The sequence below is a fragment of the Monodon monoceros genome, unplaced genomic scaffold, assembly GCF_005190385.1.
Source record: "Monodon monoceros isolate NGI ecotype Baffin Bay Population unplaced genomic scaffold, NGI_Narwhal_1 Super_Scaffold_11, whole genome shotgun sequence".
Classification (NCBI taxonomy): Eukaryota; Metazoa; Chordata; class Mammalia; order Artiodactyla; family Monodontidae; genus Monodon; species Monodon monoceros.
The window spans coordinates 15,446,284-15,463,263 of NW_021703767.1; the positions used below are offsets into that span (position 1 = coordinate 15,446,284).

The window sequence follows — 16,980 nt, forward strand, 5'->3', positions numbered from 1 at the left end:
GCATACATGTGATCTGGAACTTCGTGGCCCCATGGTACACACTGGAAGCCAGGAAATTTTAACTTTGGTGTTGCCTGGAGGCTTGGACTAGGACCAGTGGGTTTTCACAGTAGCACAGGTGGCCTAGGTGAGAGGTATTAAACCAGCCCATGAGCCTTTTGAACCTGGAGGGTCATTGTGGCTTACGGTATTTTACTCATAAAACTGACTTTCTGTGGGGTCCCAACTGCCCTTCTTGGACTTTTGAAAAGGCTGAGTGGGCATCTTTAAGCCACAGGCGCTAAGGCCTCAGCAGAGGTGTGGGTTGCCCCTGACAGGGTCAACGTCATTCCTTCAGGGACTCAGAAGTAATGGCTCCATGCCAAGAGCCTAAAGTGACTCAGTTAATAAGGACACACACATTATCACAGTACTTGTGCCACCTGGTTTGAAAACAAGCCAACATCCAACCATCAGAGCAGTTATCCCAGGAAAAGTCACATGCCCAGAACACAGAACCCAGTGTACCCAAAGGCCATGGTAGATGCTCAGTGGCCCGCAGAGATTCCTTGCGTCAGTTTTCCCGATTCCAGTCAATGCCCACTTGCCAGAATCTCCTGCCTATGACCTTAAAGTCAGTTGGCAGAAACACCCTGGCACACACACTCCGGTGGACTGCAAGAGGCCTTGGAAAATGGGCGCAATGTGGCATAAATTAACTTGCAGGCGGCAGGCCTGTGGGTTCCTCTCCAAACAGCTGCAGCACTGCAGCCTTACAAGCAAAAGCCCAGCAGCAGCCAGCCTTCAGCCCAGGCAGGTAGCCTCAAGGCACTGCTGAGTTTCCAGGGAAAAGGACTCCACAGCGCTGTTAGGCATAACTGGGAAGAATATGTGTTGCTTTCCTGCTTTTTTCAAGGCATCTGGGTCCCAATGCCCTAGAGAGTACTGGTAAGGTTCTAGCTTTTAACTGGTAGTGCCAGGCCAGTGTCACCCACAGTGCACTTACTGCCCCAAATTCCATTCTACATGCAGGCCCAAGGAGGGAATGCAGAGGGACCAGCTTTGGATCCACGTGGCTTGTCTTTAGTTGCCTCTGGATTGCTTAAGTCCACGTAAAGGAAAAAATATCCCTGGGAGGCAGCTTTATTAGGTCTAAACATTGCTTTGCAAGGGGCAGCCTGCACATCACTGAGGCTCAGGCCTGAAAATGCTTGTTCACACAGAAGTATGGCCCCGGAGCCCCTAGAGGGAGCCCTCACTCAATCCGTCCTGGGTGCCAGAAATACCACTGGAAGGGGAAATGTAAATGAAGGCATTATGCAATGGTGAAGTTTCTCCCCCAGAAACGATCAATGCATAAGGCCAAAATTAAGCCTCCACACAGGATGCAGTATCACCCCCAGATGAGACTCACAATTATGGGATCAGAAGACCCTGATCTGGATGCAGATAGCTCTGGGCAGCTGCTCAAAGCTTGATTACAAGGGCCTGGATAGAAGTTGAATGTAACATGGTAGAACTGACTCCACAGATAAATTTTTTAAAACTGAGGACTGAAAGAGATACTACCCCTTACAAAACCCTACAGCTCTAGCCAAAGACTAAAATTAAATCAGAAGCAAGGCTAAAATCTGTGCTTCCTTGAACACCCGACTGCTGGGAACTTTCTTTTCAGGCATGATAATCAACTAATGAAAGACTCTCTCATACAAATGCCAGAGTCATACTGTTTATTGATCAAAAGACCAAAATTAGTAAACTCATATGAGAGATGAAAAACTGGAAATGGAATGTACAACTCTAGTCAATCAGAAGCAATTTCAGAGAATTTTATTGAACTGTCATTTTATTACCAACATCTAACATTTCTAGCTTTGCTACATTTGGATAAGCACATTAGGAAGAAAATGTAAATTAAATACTATGGAAGTTCACTTTTAATGAAACATGATCTTAACAGATATGGATATATTAACTTAGTGGTTTCATTGCATTGTTAGAAAATTATATTATGAAAGATACAAAAAAAAATCAACAGCCGTTATTATTTCTGTTTATTTTACAATCAGTATGCCATCTTTGCCATTACAGCTTCAAAATTTCATTCTGCCCAACAAGTTTCAGAGAATAGTTTATTACATGCCTTAATAAAACAGTTAAAATATTTACAAATTCAAAATAGATGTTCCATAACTGAAAAAAGTTCACCTGAGAATTCATTATAACATTGCCATTTTTTAATTTTTTTTTCCAAGTTGTTAATGTGGCTGAGTGTCCACATGCAACCTGTATCGTCTACTGCACCAAATATATTTGATTCCTTACTTTAAATTAGTTAAGCATTAAGCTATAGTAAATTATGTTATAAAATGTACACATGGAGAACTTAGATTTATATCCATATTTGTCTTGAATATAACAATTTAACGACAGATTATTTGCTATAGCTGCAGGATTCAAATACTGAAAAAAACTTTAAGGTATGGTTATTTTATCAAGTTAGACCTAACAGCTTTTGAAAAATCATCAAGCAGTGAGAAGGCTAACTCATAAAATAAGGAACAATGATCATGTAAATATACAAACTGAAAAACACTTTGCCAAAATTCTGCATGAAGGAAAAGATATACACTGTATACACATAATCCTGTCATTTGTCTTCGGCAGCCTCAAAAAAATAATGAACTTAAAACAAACTTTCTTAGAAAAAACTTCTTTAGAAGTTAATGTTAAAATAGGCATAAATGCGTAATGCTATGCAATATATAAAAACTTCCCCACTTTATGGCCAAAAGACAAAGATAAAAATTTTTTTTATCTATCTGCCCCTCTGGATTACAACTTGAAAATGATATAGGTATGAGGTAGTGTAGTTACTTGTATTACATGCTGGCTATTAAAAGTAATGCTATATTTTACAAAACATTACACTTGGCCAATAATCAGAATATCATTAAAATAAACCCTTAATGCTAAACTTTATATGTAGAGAGAAATTTAAACCAAGTGCCTTAAAGATCGTATTTAAACTCTGGAGACAACTAGGTTTATAAAATAGAAAGTAATCTTTCAAAGCAGTTATTTACAGTAGCAATTAAAGCAAAAGATTGACATTTGCACATACACAAACTGATGTGACAAACAGTTGAGTGTACACTGAGGTAGGAAATCAAGGAGTCCATTGGCTTATATAAGATTTTGCATTTTGTAAACCAGAAAAGGTTTTATATTATATTTTGAAGTTAAAATTTAAAATTACAAGTATCAAAGAAATAGCTACATGGGGGTATATATATATATATACACACAAACACGTACACATATCATTCTTTTGTAGTACGGGATGCATTACCATTGAATTATCATTCTCCCTGACAAATTCTTGAGTGTACTTATAAAAGCCTCTAGAAAATAAACAAGCCCAACCAGTTTTCTCTTACAACAACTAAGCTGATAACAGAGATAACATACAAACCACTGAAGATACTAGCAGTATCTTCCCAACGCCACCCGCCCCCATGAAAAAGGGTAACATTTGACAAATTGCTCTGAAATATGAAGTCTGGTCCCCACATCCCCTCACAGCAGAGGCCTACTGGTTTGAGACCCATTCCTACACAGCAGATGACGGTCTCCCACAGCAGCTACACAAGCCCTTCACTAGACTCAGGATGCAATCTACAAAAGTCTCCTCTCAGGTGTCTCATCTTGGTGAAATGAAGTACTTTCTAATCCAAACACTAAAAATCACTCTCTGTACCCTTTCAAACTGGATTCTGCAAATGTTTCTGTGCATGTGAATATGAAATTTTGTTTTCGTCATTGAGAGGTCCATAGCTTTCGTTTGACTCCCAACCAAGCCTATAACAGCAGCAGAATGGCTAAGAACCACGGTAAAATGTTATGGGGTAGGGGCTCAGATTATCAAAACACTATTGTAAAACAGGGTTGAATAAACACAAAGACTGATTTTAAAATGCCCAAGTCCAAAATGATTTGTGTGCCCTTATATACTAGATTTGGGGAAGAGAACAAGATTAAATCTGGCTTCCAAATTCAAACCCACAATGGAACAAGATCAAGTTTCATCCTATTTCACAAACCTGCATGGTTGCTGTAGATACATTTTTATCTATCATAATGCTTTTACAAAGAAACCACAGGACTTCAAAAAATAGGATGGAAAATGAACTGCCACTCCTGATCAATGTAGGCAATCTTCTTACCCCACGATATCTGGTTTCCTTGCATGGGTGACTTATGGTGGCAAGGCCAACAGCCTTGTATCTGGGGAGCTAGCTCTCCAAGATTCTAGGGAGGCTAAGACAATGCTCCCAACACATGAGCTCATGCCACTGTATCCTGAGTCTTATTTCTTCTTCCAAAGTGACAAGAATGTCAGCAAACAGAAAGATCATGATGGACTCAGATGTGGAAGAGACTGAAGAGAAAAGAGGGAAATGACACTTATCTACCGCTGACGCAGCCAGACACTGAGGAGGAGCAGAAGCCTCTGCCTTAGCCCACTGTTTGCCCATTTCCTAACCATTCCCAGCGTAGCTCAGGACTCACAGTGCAGGCCAACCAATCTCTGGTTTTAACAGGAGCTGAAGAGCAAAGTGCTGGGATTCAGGCAAGAAGATTACGTCATGTTTTCACACTGCGGTTCTACACCAATATTCCCAAGGAGCTGACACCCTACTTCTCAGTAGAACTGAACCCTATCAGCGTTACTTGGGGAGAAATTTTCTTTTAAACCAGTATGCCGTAAGAAGGTCAGATTATTAAACTTCTGCAGGATACTTCTTGATAGTAAGAACTATCTGCCGACGTTTCAAGGTGTTTAAGTGTTGTCTGATACGCTACAGTTTTCATTTTCTTATTTATTTTTAATACTGGGAAGAGTCATTACTAATAGTTATTATTCTTTAAAACATGTGAGTTTTCAAAGCCTTACTACATTTCCACATATGATTTTTCGGCATCCAGGAGGCAAGTCATTTCTGCATCTCCTGTGGAAATCAAGGAAAAGTCAAGGGTTGACTTCAGAGGAATTCCCTTAATGGCAAACTACAAGGGGAGAAAAACGATATTGTTAAGAGACAGATGGCTATGGCTATGTCAGGCTTTCAAGACAATGTCAAAATTTCAGTAGAAAATGAGACGGTCTGAAGGAAGTGGAAGCAAGCTTACTCATCAGTAGTACATTTGTCGGTCATCTGCTGACAGAAATCGGAGATGCCACCACTCTGGCGACACTGCTCCCCGGGCCCGGCCTGCTCCGAGGGGGCGCTGGCAGCTGCCCGGGACTCCGGGCCCCAGGCACCACCCGCCTCACCACCCTTGGCACTGGGATAGCGAGGGCTCTGCTCCCCAGCAGGCGGCCCAGCTGCAGGCCCTTCAGGCAAACTCAAAATCGACGGTAACGTGAGCTCACCATCAGGAGTACTCTTTCCTTTCTCAGAAATTAAAAAGGAAAGTGGGCAATCGGAGGCCGAGTACTTGGCAAGTATCTGTATTTGTTCTTGACTTAGAGCTGCTTCTTTACAGACTTGCTGGCAAAGTCCAGTTAGGTTCTGCTTTGTCTCGCCCAGAGTGGACAAAATATGATCCCTTTCCTTCAACAAGCTCTCCTTTTCGTTTTGCTGTGAGGGTGAGAAAGAGAATACAGTGAATTGTGTTTATGAGCTCAATCAACATTCCTAAGGTGAGTAAACATTGATATCCACAGTGTCTTCTCATTATATAAGGTCATGTGGAATTTTTCCTGTCAATTCAATTCAAAAATATATTTAACACCTCAGGTCCATAAGCCCCCATCCAAAACTCTTAGGCCTACATGTATCTTGGGATTCAGAATTTTTCAGATTTTAGAAAGAAAATACAGATGCACACCTAATTCCTCTAGCAGGGTCTGACGTAGCACCCCACTATCAAATGTCTTCACATTTCTAAATAAAACACATGAAAGTATCCATGCACAAAGTAGGTTAAATAAAGACTCTACATACCCTGTCAGCTTGTGTCAGTTCTTTGGCCAAAATAGTTTGTGACAAACTTACATGATTTTCAGAGCTTTTTGGATTTGTGGATTGCAAGTAAATGAGTGTGAACTTTTTGGATGGAATGCAACCAAAAAAAGTACAAACACAGTGATCATAACTCCTGCAAGATTCTAGTAATGACTGACATTAGTTGGGCATTTACTTTGTGCCAGATATTGTGCTGAATGTTTTGAAATACGTAACCTCAGCTACGTAATCCTCACAATGACTCTGTTGATTTCAGTAATATCAAACCCATTTTATAGATGGGATTCAGAGTTTAATATGCCCAGAGTCAGAAAGCTAGTGGGTGGGTTACTAAAGTGTGAAGAAGGGAGAAGGGGAGGGGACTTGTGTTTGTTAATTATTATTACTACTGGTGCTGTTATTATTTTCATTTAAATGTTTATCCCTACAGGAAAGTCAACCATGGAATTTTGTTCAAGTTTTCCTGGTTCCGGTCTTTCTGTCTGCCATCAGTGGTTGCTGCTGATGGTGTGTCTTTTTTCTATCATTGCCCCACCTCATCCTTCCTACTCTACCACTGCATTGCTCCTAATCTAGTATGAGCTAAAAAACCAAATAATCAAGCTGTTTATAAGGTAAGAGTAAATAAATATTGATAGAGAGTCAAAGATTTCTCTTGTGAAATTTATGACAACTCTCTTGGCCTTCTGCTCATTGGCAGCTTCAAGAGAGCTGAGCTGTTAAATGTTGCCAGTTAACATTTAGACAGGTTACTTCATAGTAATCATCTACAATGGTCAACCTTTAAATAGATGCTTTTATGGGACAAAAATAGCTAAAAGGTTAAAAAGAAATCTGCTTTGCACAAAAGTACTGTTGCGGTTTTAGGTAAAAGTTTTTCTACAAAACTGTGACTCCAACTATTGGTAGTTAGTTTTTAAATATTTCAAGGCCATCTAATATTTTGAGAAAATCTGCAATGAATACAAAACACTAAATTTTTATATTGCAAGGTATTCTCCAATTTGTTGTGGTTTGAAAAAATAGGTATACGCCAAGAAAAGATATATATATATAAAATAAATAAAAGCAAGATCAATGTTCAGGAAGTACATTTTTTCTTACGGAAGGTTTGTCAGTTGTAGCCTTGTGATAAAATGAGTCTGCTGGTACCTACAGGGAGAGAACAGTGCCTACCACCTGACCAGAGAAAGAACACATTTAAAGCAATCAGCACCCACTTCTCTTTATGGCCCTTCAGAAGCCAATCCAAATGAGTATGGAAACAAAGCTTCCAGAAGAAAATGAGAAACCTTTTTCCTTAGTCATAACAATATCAGCCACTGACTCCTCTATCAAAGTTAAGATAAATCTCTGTTCTAAATAGCAGCAGACAAAATTTCAACTGTTGGCTGGTTTTTTAAATTAAATATGGTTAAGGAAAATAATGAATATTTGACCTTCCTCCCAGAAATCAGAACTACTACTTGACCTACAGATACTATAAAGATGACAAATATTTTATAACTTCCATATCTTTTGATAAATATCAATACAACCTTAAATATTCTCACTATTACCTCACTAAATAAAGGATGACAGGACTATAAGTATGTCCCATACAAGATGGCTTGCTTCTTTACAACAATTAAAACCAATAGGTACAACCCTGAAACTCTACCATGATTATTTCTAGAAATTAAATGTTCCCTTTCTGTTCCTCCATACTTTAAGCTAACTCCTACATGGGTAAGTTTCCAGGAAATTAGCTGATTTTTCCATTTCACTCTCATTTTAAAACACAAATTTACTTCAATAGCACTCAGTTTAACTAAAGCAATTCAACTTAAGAACTTCATGATATCATTATTAAAGATACCTCCCATACTACCAGTATCCTGCTACCTATTTCTACAATATACTTTAATTTTCTTATAATGCAACTCTATAAATCCTAAGTGTGAAGTACTATGGCTTTAATCACAGATGTATTTTTAAAAAATGAATCCTGGTATTATTCTGAATTTTATGGGAAGAAAACAAATTTACATCCAAATCCACATTTTCAACAGCTAGTGTACAATATTCATTCAATATAAGAAGTTTTAAAAAAATCAAAATATAACTCACCCAGTAAAGATGAGAAGTGGAAGAATTTGGCACCAAAAGAGCCAGGTGACAGTGACAATTAACTTTATTTTATTTATTTATTTATTTATTTTGCGGTACACGGGCCTCTCACTGTTGTGGCCTCTCCCGTTGCGGAGCACAGGCTCCGGACACGCAGGCTCAGTGGCCATGGCTCACGGGCCCAGCTGCTCCACGGCATGTGGGATCTTCCTGGACCGGGGCACGAACCCGTGGTCCCCTGAATCAGCAGGCGGACTCTCAACCACTGCACCACCAGGGAAGCCCGACAATTTACTTTAGATTAAAGGGTACTCACTGCTAGAAAATGATGACTAATAGTCCCTTATGATGCAAAACCTCTGAATAGACAGTTCCTAGAAATATAAAAATGAGCCTTAAAAATATGAATACAAGTGCTCAGTTTCACTCATAAGAGACAGAAAAATAAAAGCTACCGTGAGATATCAATTCTCACAATTAGATTGGGAAAAAAACAAAAGCTGACAACAAACTCTCTGCTGAGGTTGTGGGCAGACAGACACACATATTACTGCTGGTGGGAAGGCAAAATGCCATAAACCGCTACTGAAGGGAATTCAATAATATCTAACAAAATTACATATGTATTTACTCTTGATCCAACAATCCTACTTCTAGGAATCTATCCTGAAGACACATCTTCTCAAACATTAGAGAAAACAATGTTCAAAGTTCTTAACTATGGCATCCCAAATGTCCACTAATAAGAAACTGGTTTGGATTAACTGTGTATGCTACAGACAGCCACAACTGAGTACTATGGAGCTTTAAAGCAAAATGACAACCACTGTGAACTAAGGAAAACATTTCCTGGAAATCACTTCTTGAGCAAAAACAGAATACAGAATGGTATATACAGAATACTGCTCTGTAGCAGAAAGGGTAATAAAAACACATACAAAACATGAACCTGTTTTTAGAAAAGAAACACAAGGGAAAAAATCTAGAGATTAATGGTAATAGTTACCTACAGGAAATAGCTATGAATAGGGTATAGGGAGAAAATGGGATCAAGACTTTGGAGTAGCTTTTTTAAAACATAGTTTTAACTTTTAGACCATACAGGTGTTTTTACATATTCAAAAATTAAACTTAAAAAATGTGAAGAGTAAATCCCAGAAACAGAAATAAAAACAAATTAAATTAATTGTATATAAAATTGCTAACATAAAGAACTACTCTGAATAATTTTTAAATTTTAAACTTCAGTACTATGGTATATATTTAAGGGCAAAGAAAAAGCAAAGAAATTTTAAATTTTACTCAATCTCTTTATTATTGATAGTAATATTGACATTATAATTTTATGACATATATTTCATATGTATGTATTTATCAAATAGTAAATATAATTGGAAGCCAAGATTTTCCCTATAATGAAAAAAGATAAAATATAAATACAGGGACTGCCCTGGTGGTGCGGTGGTTAAGAATCCGCCTGCCAATGCAGGGGACTCGGGTTCGAGCCCTGGTCCATGAAGGTCCCACATGGCGCGGAGCAACTAAGCCCATATGCCACAACTACTGAGCCTGCGCTCTAGAGCCCGCAAGCCACAACTACTGAGCTCGCGTGCCACAACTACTGAAGCCCGCATGCCTAGAGCCCATGCTCCACAACAAGAGAAGCCACTGAAATAAGAAGCCCGCGCACTGCAGCTAGAGAAAGACCGCATGCGGCAATGAAGACCCAACGCAGCCAAAAATAAATAAATAGGGCTTCCCTGGTGGTGCAGTGGTTGAGAATCTGCCTGCTAATGCAGGGGACACGGGTTCGAGCCCTGGTCTGGGAGGATCCCACATGCCGCGGAGCAACTAGGCCCGTGAGCCACAACTACTGAGCCTGCGCGTCTGGAGCCTGTGCTCCACAACAAGAGAGGCCACTATAGTGAGAGGTCCGCGCACCGCGATGAAGAGCGGCCCCCGCTTCCCACAACTAGAGAAAGCCCTCGCACAGAAACGAAGACCCAACACGGTAAAAATAAATTTAAAAAATAATAATAAATAAATTTATTTCTTTTAAAAAATATATATATAATCGAAGCAAAAAGACAAAAGTTCTAAACTACTAAATTTTGACTAGAAATATCTGCATGAACTCATGATTTCTAACATACTTTTATTTATTGAAGGATAATATACATCCTGAATGCACTCATGATTTTACACACACACACACACACACACACACACATTTCCCAGAAGAAGCAACACTCCAGCAGCAAGCATGCTTTCTACAATCTAATACCTGCTATAAGAAACCAGGGATTTTTAGAGAAAGGGGTGATTCCCAAATCTTCGAACAAGAGAGGTACAAGGTGAGCCTATGACATGTTGTTCTAAATGGCACAGAAGCACTAACAGGGTCATGTCAAAAGCACACAGCACCTGGCAGAGGAGGCTGGCTCTCCCCAGGCAAGTCTGAAAAAATGTCAACATCAAGAAGACCGATGACTACTACGGGTTCTAAGAAATTAAATTAGAAAAAAAATAATCCATGAGTCTACAGTGATACTAAAGAGTTGTGGTGGGAGGGAGGGAAACAGGAGGGAAGGAAAGTTCTTTTTATAGAGGAATACCAATAAATGTAAGTGCAATGACAGAATTAGAAAAATCATGATTTTGCAACCCCCATTGCAAAGGCCATCAAAGTATGCTTAAAACCAAAGGACATAGGAGTGTTGGGGAACTGGATATTCGTAAAGTGCCTAATAAACCCTCCACAGATTACTAAACAATTACAAAGGCAAAAAAAAATTTTGGAAATGATCTGGCAATTCCCATGCACTCAGGTGGGACACCCTGACATTGTGCCTCCCCAACTGACGCAGAATGAAGGACACAAGGATGAACGTTTAATCTCAACCTAAGAACTCACACTTTCACAGTTTACGTGAAATACAAGGAGTGAAGGAAGGTGTTAAATAAAACCAAGGGGAAACAATCAGACAGACTTTAAGAGTAGACATTTTATGAGAACACTGGCCTAGACTCTTCAAAAAGTTACTGTCATTAAAAAAATAAAGGAGGGGGCGAGAAGGAGTATTTGTTCTAGATGAAGAGACTAAAAAGACAGAACCAAACGCATCATGTGAGGATAGGATCCTAGTTTGAAAAGGAAAAAAAAGCATATAGATGAAATATGTTTGGGGAACAATTAATTAATTAATCTGAATAGGAACTATATATATTGTTTAAGATTTATTAATTTTCTCAGGTGTGACAAAGATTGGTAAATATATGTGATAAAGATATATAAAAATGTCTATTTCTAGAAGATTCATGTTTAAGCATTTACAGGTGAAATGTCATAATGTGGTAGGTTTCAAATGATTCAGAAAATAAAAGTAGAGCAATAGAGACAGAAAGGCACTGAGACCAAGATCACCCAACTGCAGTTAGAAAGAGTCCAAAACTGACTAAGAGGGACAGAGAGAGAGAAAGACCTATAGACCAACCAAGCGGAGCAGGGGGACACACACCTGGCCAGAGAGACAGAGACTAAGACCCACAGGAACAAGGAGAGAGCAAAATGTCAATAACTGTTGAATCTACCCAGGGAGTACACGGTTGCTTACTGTACCATTCATTTAACTTTTCTTAAAGCTTGAAATTTTTAGAATGGGGAGGAGGAAAATGAATCTCAAGAAAAAAATGAAAACACATAAACCTGGCTCCCTATGACACTACAAGCATTTTACTGACAAGGACTATGTCTCATTGATCTTTGATTTCCTGGTACCCAGTACATTTAATATGGAGTGACCAGCAGATGCTTATAGAAAACACAACTACTAATATTTCTTGAGCCCTGAACACATGCTGGGCAGTACAAAGAGCTTTCCATCCTTGAAGGTATCAGATCCTCGCACCACACCTGAGGGAGGTACTATTCTTATCTCCATGTTATCAATGAGGGAATTGGGTATTGGAGGTGAAATTATTTCTCCAGGCCACAGAGCTACCAGTGGCCAGGCAGAGTTTCCAGCTGTTTGACTCCAAAGCCTCCAACTGACTTTTGTGTCCTAGTGCAGTAGGTTCTCAAAATTTAATGTGCATAATAAAGATTTACCCAGGAAACTTTTATAAAATGCATGTTCCTGGGCCCCTCCCACAGGTCTGGGATGGGGCTAAGGCAGGTGCATTTTGAGGGGGCACCCCCGGGTAACTGATGCCAATGGTAAACAGACCACATTTCAAGACAGGCTGCTAAAGGGCCTTACAGAGTGGCAGAGGGCAGGTTCCAGAAACGCATGGGAGGGTTTGGAGACAACAGTGCACACGTGACTAGAGCAGCCAGTAAAATGTGACTAGAAAAGGTTTATTTTTAATAAAATACAATCTTCACAACAAAATTCAAAACACTAAAGACAGATGAGGTCATTTTACTCCTACACCATCATAATGGACAAGGGCAATGAAACAAAATGGTGTGTGATCACCTCAACCCTGAGTTCCAGAGCTTTGTGAATATTGTGATTTCTGATCACTTATAAGTTGATATCAATCAATATTTGATATCTTCTAAGAGAAATTACATTTTGGTAATTTAATATTTTTCTTTAAAAAGCAAGTTTCATTTCAAGGTTATCTTTGTTTCAGGCCAAAATGGTATCAGAGACACACATTTTCTAACTTCTGAATTAATCTTACAGAAAAGAATAAACATGGACCTTGTAAAGAATCCTACAGAGACAAGAGCCTTGTAAGTCAAACACATAACAGAAGTTGAATGATTCCTGAACTTTGTTCAAGATCTTATATTTATTGGTAAAAAGAAAAGTTATGTTTTTGGTTTATAGATTATGCATATTCAATCCTTATAGCCAAAGCAATACTGAATTAATGCCTAACCTCTAACATATTATCAAATTTCAAATAAACATTAAAAGTCAATGCCATCGATTTATCAACCAAATAAATACACACCTTTCCTTTTCTTCAAAGGTTTTGTTTTTGATTCTGATAGAACTTCTTGTTGAGAAATACAACTCATTAATTTATTGAATTCGAACTAACATCTCCCTTTGGCTTTCCCAGCACATAAAGACTATAAAAGCACCCTTTACACATGATAACTATACTTTTTTTCATGTGCTGATCCATCCACAGTCTATTAGGCTATTACTTTTAGGACCAACTACAAAAAATTCAAAGTCAATAGGCCAAAGACCAAAGCTTACAAAAATAGGGGACCCTTCACCTGAATATAAATACCAAATGGACATACTGTGAATTTACTAATATTTAATTCAATCAATCATTGGCTATATTAAAATGGATGTTTCATTATGAAACATGTAATTTCCCTTAAATAGGTCTGCTAATTCCACCCACACCATAAAGACTGGGAAACACTGCTTGTCTACTGCTTCCAAAAAGTGACACCCCGATAAAAAAATTTTAAAAACCTGTCCCACTCTACCATATTGTTAATTCTCCATACTACTAAACAGGAACGTGTGATGGAAGCACGGGGGTAACTTCTCTCTCTACAAAAGACAATAAGGTCCATAGTATCACCCAAAAACCAGGGTCTAAGTTCTATGTAAACTTCTTAATGTAGTAAGTATCTTAAGCATTAAACTCTTTTACTTCTGGAAAAGGGCCAGCCAGCTTGTAGCTAATAAGTAGCATATTTTCTGCTTATTTTCATCTGAGACAAACATCTGCGGCAGGACAGAAACTTATAGCATGCCTCTTATAATTTGCAACTGGAGTTTGCCTGTATAAATCACTAGAACCGAGAGCAGTATGAAGGACGGAGCAGAATTCAAGGAAGCCGAAACACAAAGTAAATTATTCTGATTAAAAAAAAAAAAAAATTACTGTGTCTCCCCTGGGGATATTCTAGAAGAGGAAAGAGACCGAGTTCAGCCTGGCGCACATCTGGGTAATGAGACCCCTGTCGGGCTATCTGCTCTACCTGCCCAGATATGAGCTCCTGGCAGCCACATTTTCTGTTTCTGCTGTTTGTCCCTGCCCTCTAGTCACAGAAGAGGACACCCAAACCCGAAACAGGCCAACAGACTAACTCCTTGGGAATTTAGAACTAACTAGAACTGTAGTCTCTGCCTGGACTGGTCTCTGGAGGAGAGGGAAACTATTCTTGAGCTGTGCTGTGGCCACTCTTCTCATACACACTTGGTGGCACACACAGCCAGAGAGAAGGTTCTCTGGGTTCCTGGCAGTTTTCTACTTTCTTGTTCTACACTATTTACGAGGCCTGGCTCTATTCTTTGTCTTCTAATTGAGACACACGTAAATTCTTACAACAAATTCAGTAATTCATGTTTCAGATGGTTTCTGTTTCTTGCAACCAAAGAGTCCAAATTAATACAATAGGTAAATAGGGTACTGACCACTCTGGTTTCTTATTTCTTAAGAACTGCAGGAAAACCGAATATTCCCTTCTCTTGGAAATTAACCAAGAGTTATTCCACTGACCATATGAAATGAACCTTTCCATAATGAGAGAGGCAATATAAGGGTGAGGTCCAAACCCAGAATTTACAGTTTAGGCAGAGACATCAGGAAAGGAGCAATTAAGGGAGAGAAAACTGAAAATTGATAAATAACAGTACAGCAATAATAATAAGAAGAAAAAGGTAATTATTTATTGAGTGCTTACTATGTCCAGGCACTCTTCCAAGTGCTTAGATGTATTAACTCATTTAATCTTCAAAAATGAATACCCACTCTATAAAGTAAGAATTAGTATTATCCCATCGTAAAGAGGAGAAACCTGAGGGACAGAGAAATTGAACAGCCTGCCCAGAGTTACAAAGTACCACAGACAGGCACAGAATCCCACACTTTTAACCACTGTATCTCCCACTGCTCTCTGCTGAAGCAAAGGCAGAGGGAGCAGAAAGTCCAAAGAAAGTCGCAAGACCTCTTCATCCTAGATACCTGAAATTCAGTAAAAACATCAACTGTCCAGCAATCCAACATCTGACTGCAATCAAAAAATATAAATAAGACCTATGAGTCATGAAATAGACTAGTTCTAAAGGGTAATAGCTACTCTCCAACGTATTTGCATAGTACATGTCTAAAATAAAGTTACTGATGAAACAAAATCAATACAAAGGGGTTTTTTGTTTTGTTTTCATTTTTGTTTGTTTTTAGGAGGAAGAAAACCATATAAATTCTACTGGCAGCTAAAAATCATCACTAGCTGAGAGTGAAGACAAAACTAAAAGAAGCAGGTATAGTAGTACTCCAGTAGTGCAAGTTTATTCGATGTTGATTTCAAATAGCAGTATACAACCCAACAGTCTAGAATGCATCTCTGTATTACAGTACAGAATAAAAACTAAAGCTAAAATGCTGTACTCTGTCTAAAGGCAGGTAAGTGTTTAATCCAAAGTTGGATAATAAGAAAGGACACTAGTGCTTACAGGTATGGATGGATACACACCCTAAGAGTACTGGGTAAATGTTACTGAACTTGTCACTTTTCTTCTTTGGTCTTAACAACTCTAATCATTCAGCAATATCATATAGGTTTTTTAATATCTCTCACGCCTCTATGTGTAAAACATATGGTTTCTTTTTCATCTCCTTATACAGTTTGCTTCATCTTTTTATATAGTTAAACATCTTCATCTTTTTGCCTAAAGTATATCACAATACTATATAAATAACAAATTTTTATTTTTCCACTCTTCTGAAGGCATATAAAGGCAGTGTCTTTTTTCTAAATTGTTGCTGTTTACTTACTATTCATAGCTAGGAACATTCATGTTTAAAGATTTGCTACAATCGCAATTTTAAACTTTTACCAATAATTAACAAAGACCCAAAACCGAACATTCAATGAATGTTTTTACTACTTCTAGGCACTTTTTCCCTGATGTCTCTAACCTTACTTTTAGCTTTAGCTGGCCTGCACTATCAGTTATCTTTTTTCATACAATGTTTCCTTCTATCAACCACTAGGGTGCAGAAAAACATGGGTGGAAATTAATCTACTTTCGGGGTTAATTTGTGTTTTGATGCTGGAATAGAAGATAAGATTCAATAAAATAAGCATTCTTCTCACTTAGGATCTCATTAGATCTTAAAATTTTCAATTTATACCAGCACATGAATTCTTTCCCTTAGATGAAAGATCCAAGTTGGCTGTTTTTTTTGTTATCAACCCAAACAAGTTACTAGTTATTAAAACTAACAACTGGAACATCAGCTTTTATAGACACCAAACACAGCACAAAGAGATTAAAGTGCTTTATTAATATCTTTAACCCTTACTCAACCACCAAGAATTAGGTAGATGGTGAAATTATCCTTAATCTATAAATCATTTTTTTAAAAGCACACAGAAATAGTCCTCAATTTACATATGGTTGTATATCATGCTAAATATGTAGAACACTTAAGTAAAATAGTCTATGAAAACCGTCATTGTTTTTTATTTCCTAAGCTTTCTGAAAATGTCATATAACTTTCTTAGAATGATAATTGGTAAATTTTAAAATTAATGTATAATTGAGCATTATATCTGACTTAGGAATTGAAATAGCTATTTCCTGTCTGAAAAAAAAAAAAAGAAAGAATGAATTGTTGGAATTAGAAGAAGAAACCTGCATACTTACCAGCTTCTCAATTTCTGACTCAAGATTCTGTATACAATCAAGTTTTCTCTTGCGACAGCGCTGTGCAGCAATTCTGTTTTTACTTCTTCTCCGAATATCATGGATGCAATCCAGTTGTTCTGGAGTCAACTTGTGCATTTTCAACAAGGATTGAAAATCATTTCGAGAGAGCGAAATTATTCGTTGTGCATTAAATGGTAGTTTTACCTAGAAGGTAAAATAAA

At 38.1% G+C, this 16,980-nt stretch overlaps 1 protein-coding gene across 2 annotated transcripts in view; it reads right to left on the bottom strand.

Moving 5' to 3' along the window:
* Positions 1 to 1,699: 1,699 nt before the first annotated feature.
* The window catches only part of BACH1 (BTB domain and CNC homolog 1), a 46,764-nt gene continuing 31,483 nt past the window's right edge, over positions 1,700 to 16,980 (bottom strand). For both annotated transcript variants that reach the window (XM_029215026.1, XM_029215027.1), the window contains 2 exons: positions 16,757 to 16,963; positions 1,700 to 5,624 (listed from right to left, as the gene is read on the bottom strand). In XM_029215026.1, the coding sequence (XP_029070859.1) occupies positions 5,169 to 5,624; positions 16,757 to 16,963 (663 nt within the window). In that variant the 3' untranslated portion in view covers positions 1,700 to 5,168. The remainder of the gene's footprint in view (positions 5,625 to 16,756; positions 16,964 to 16,980) is intronic.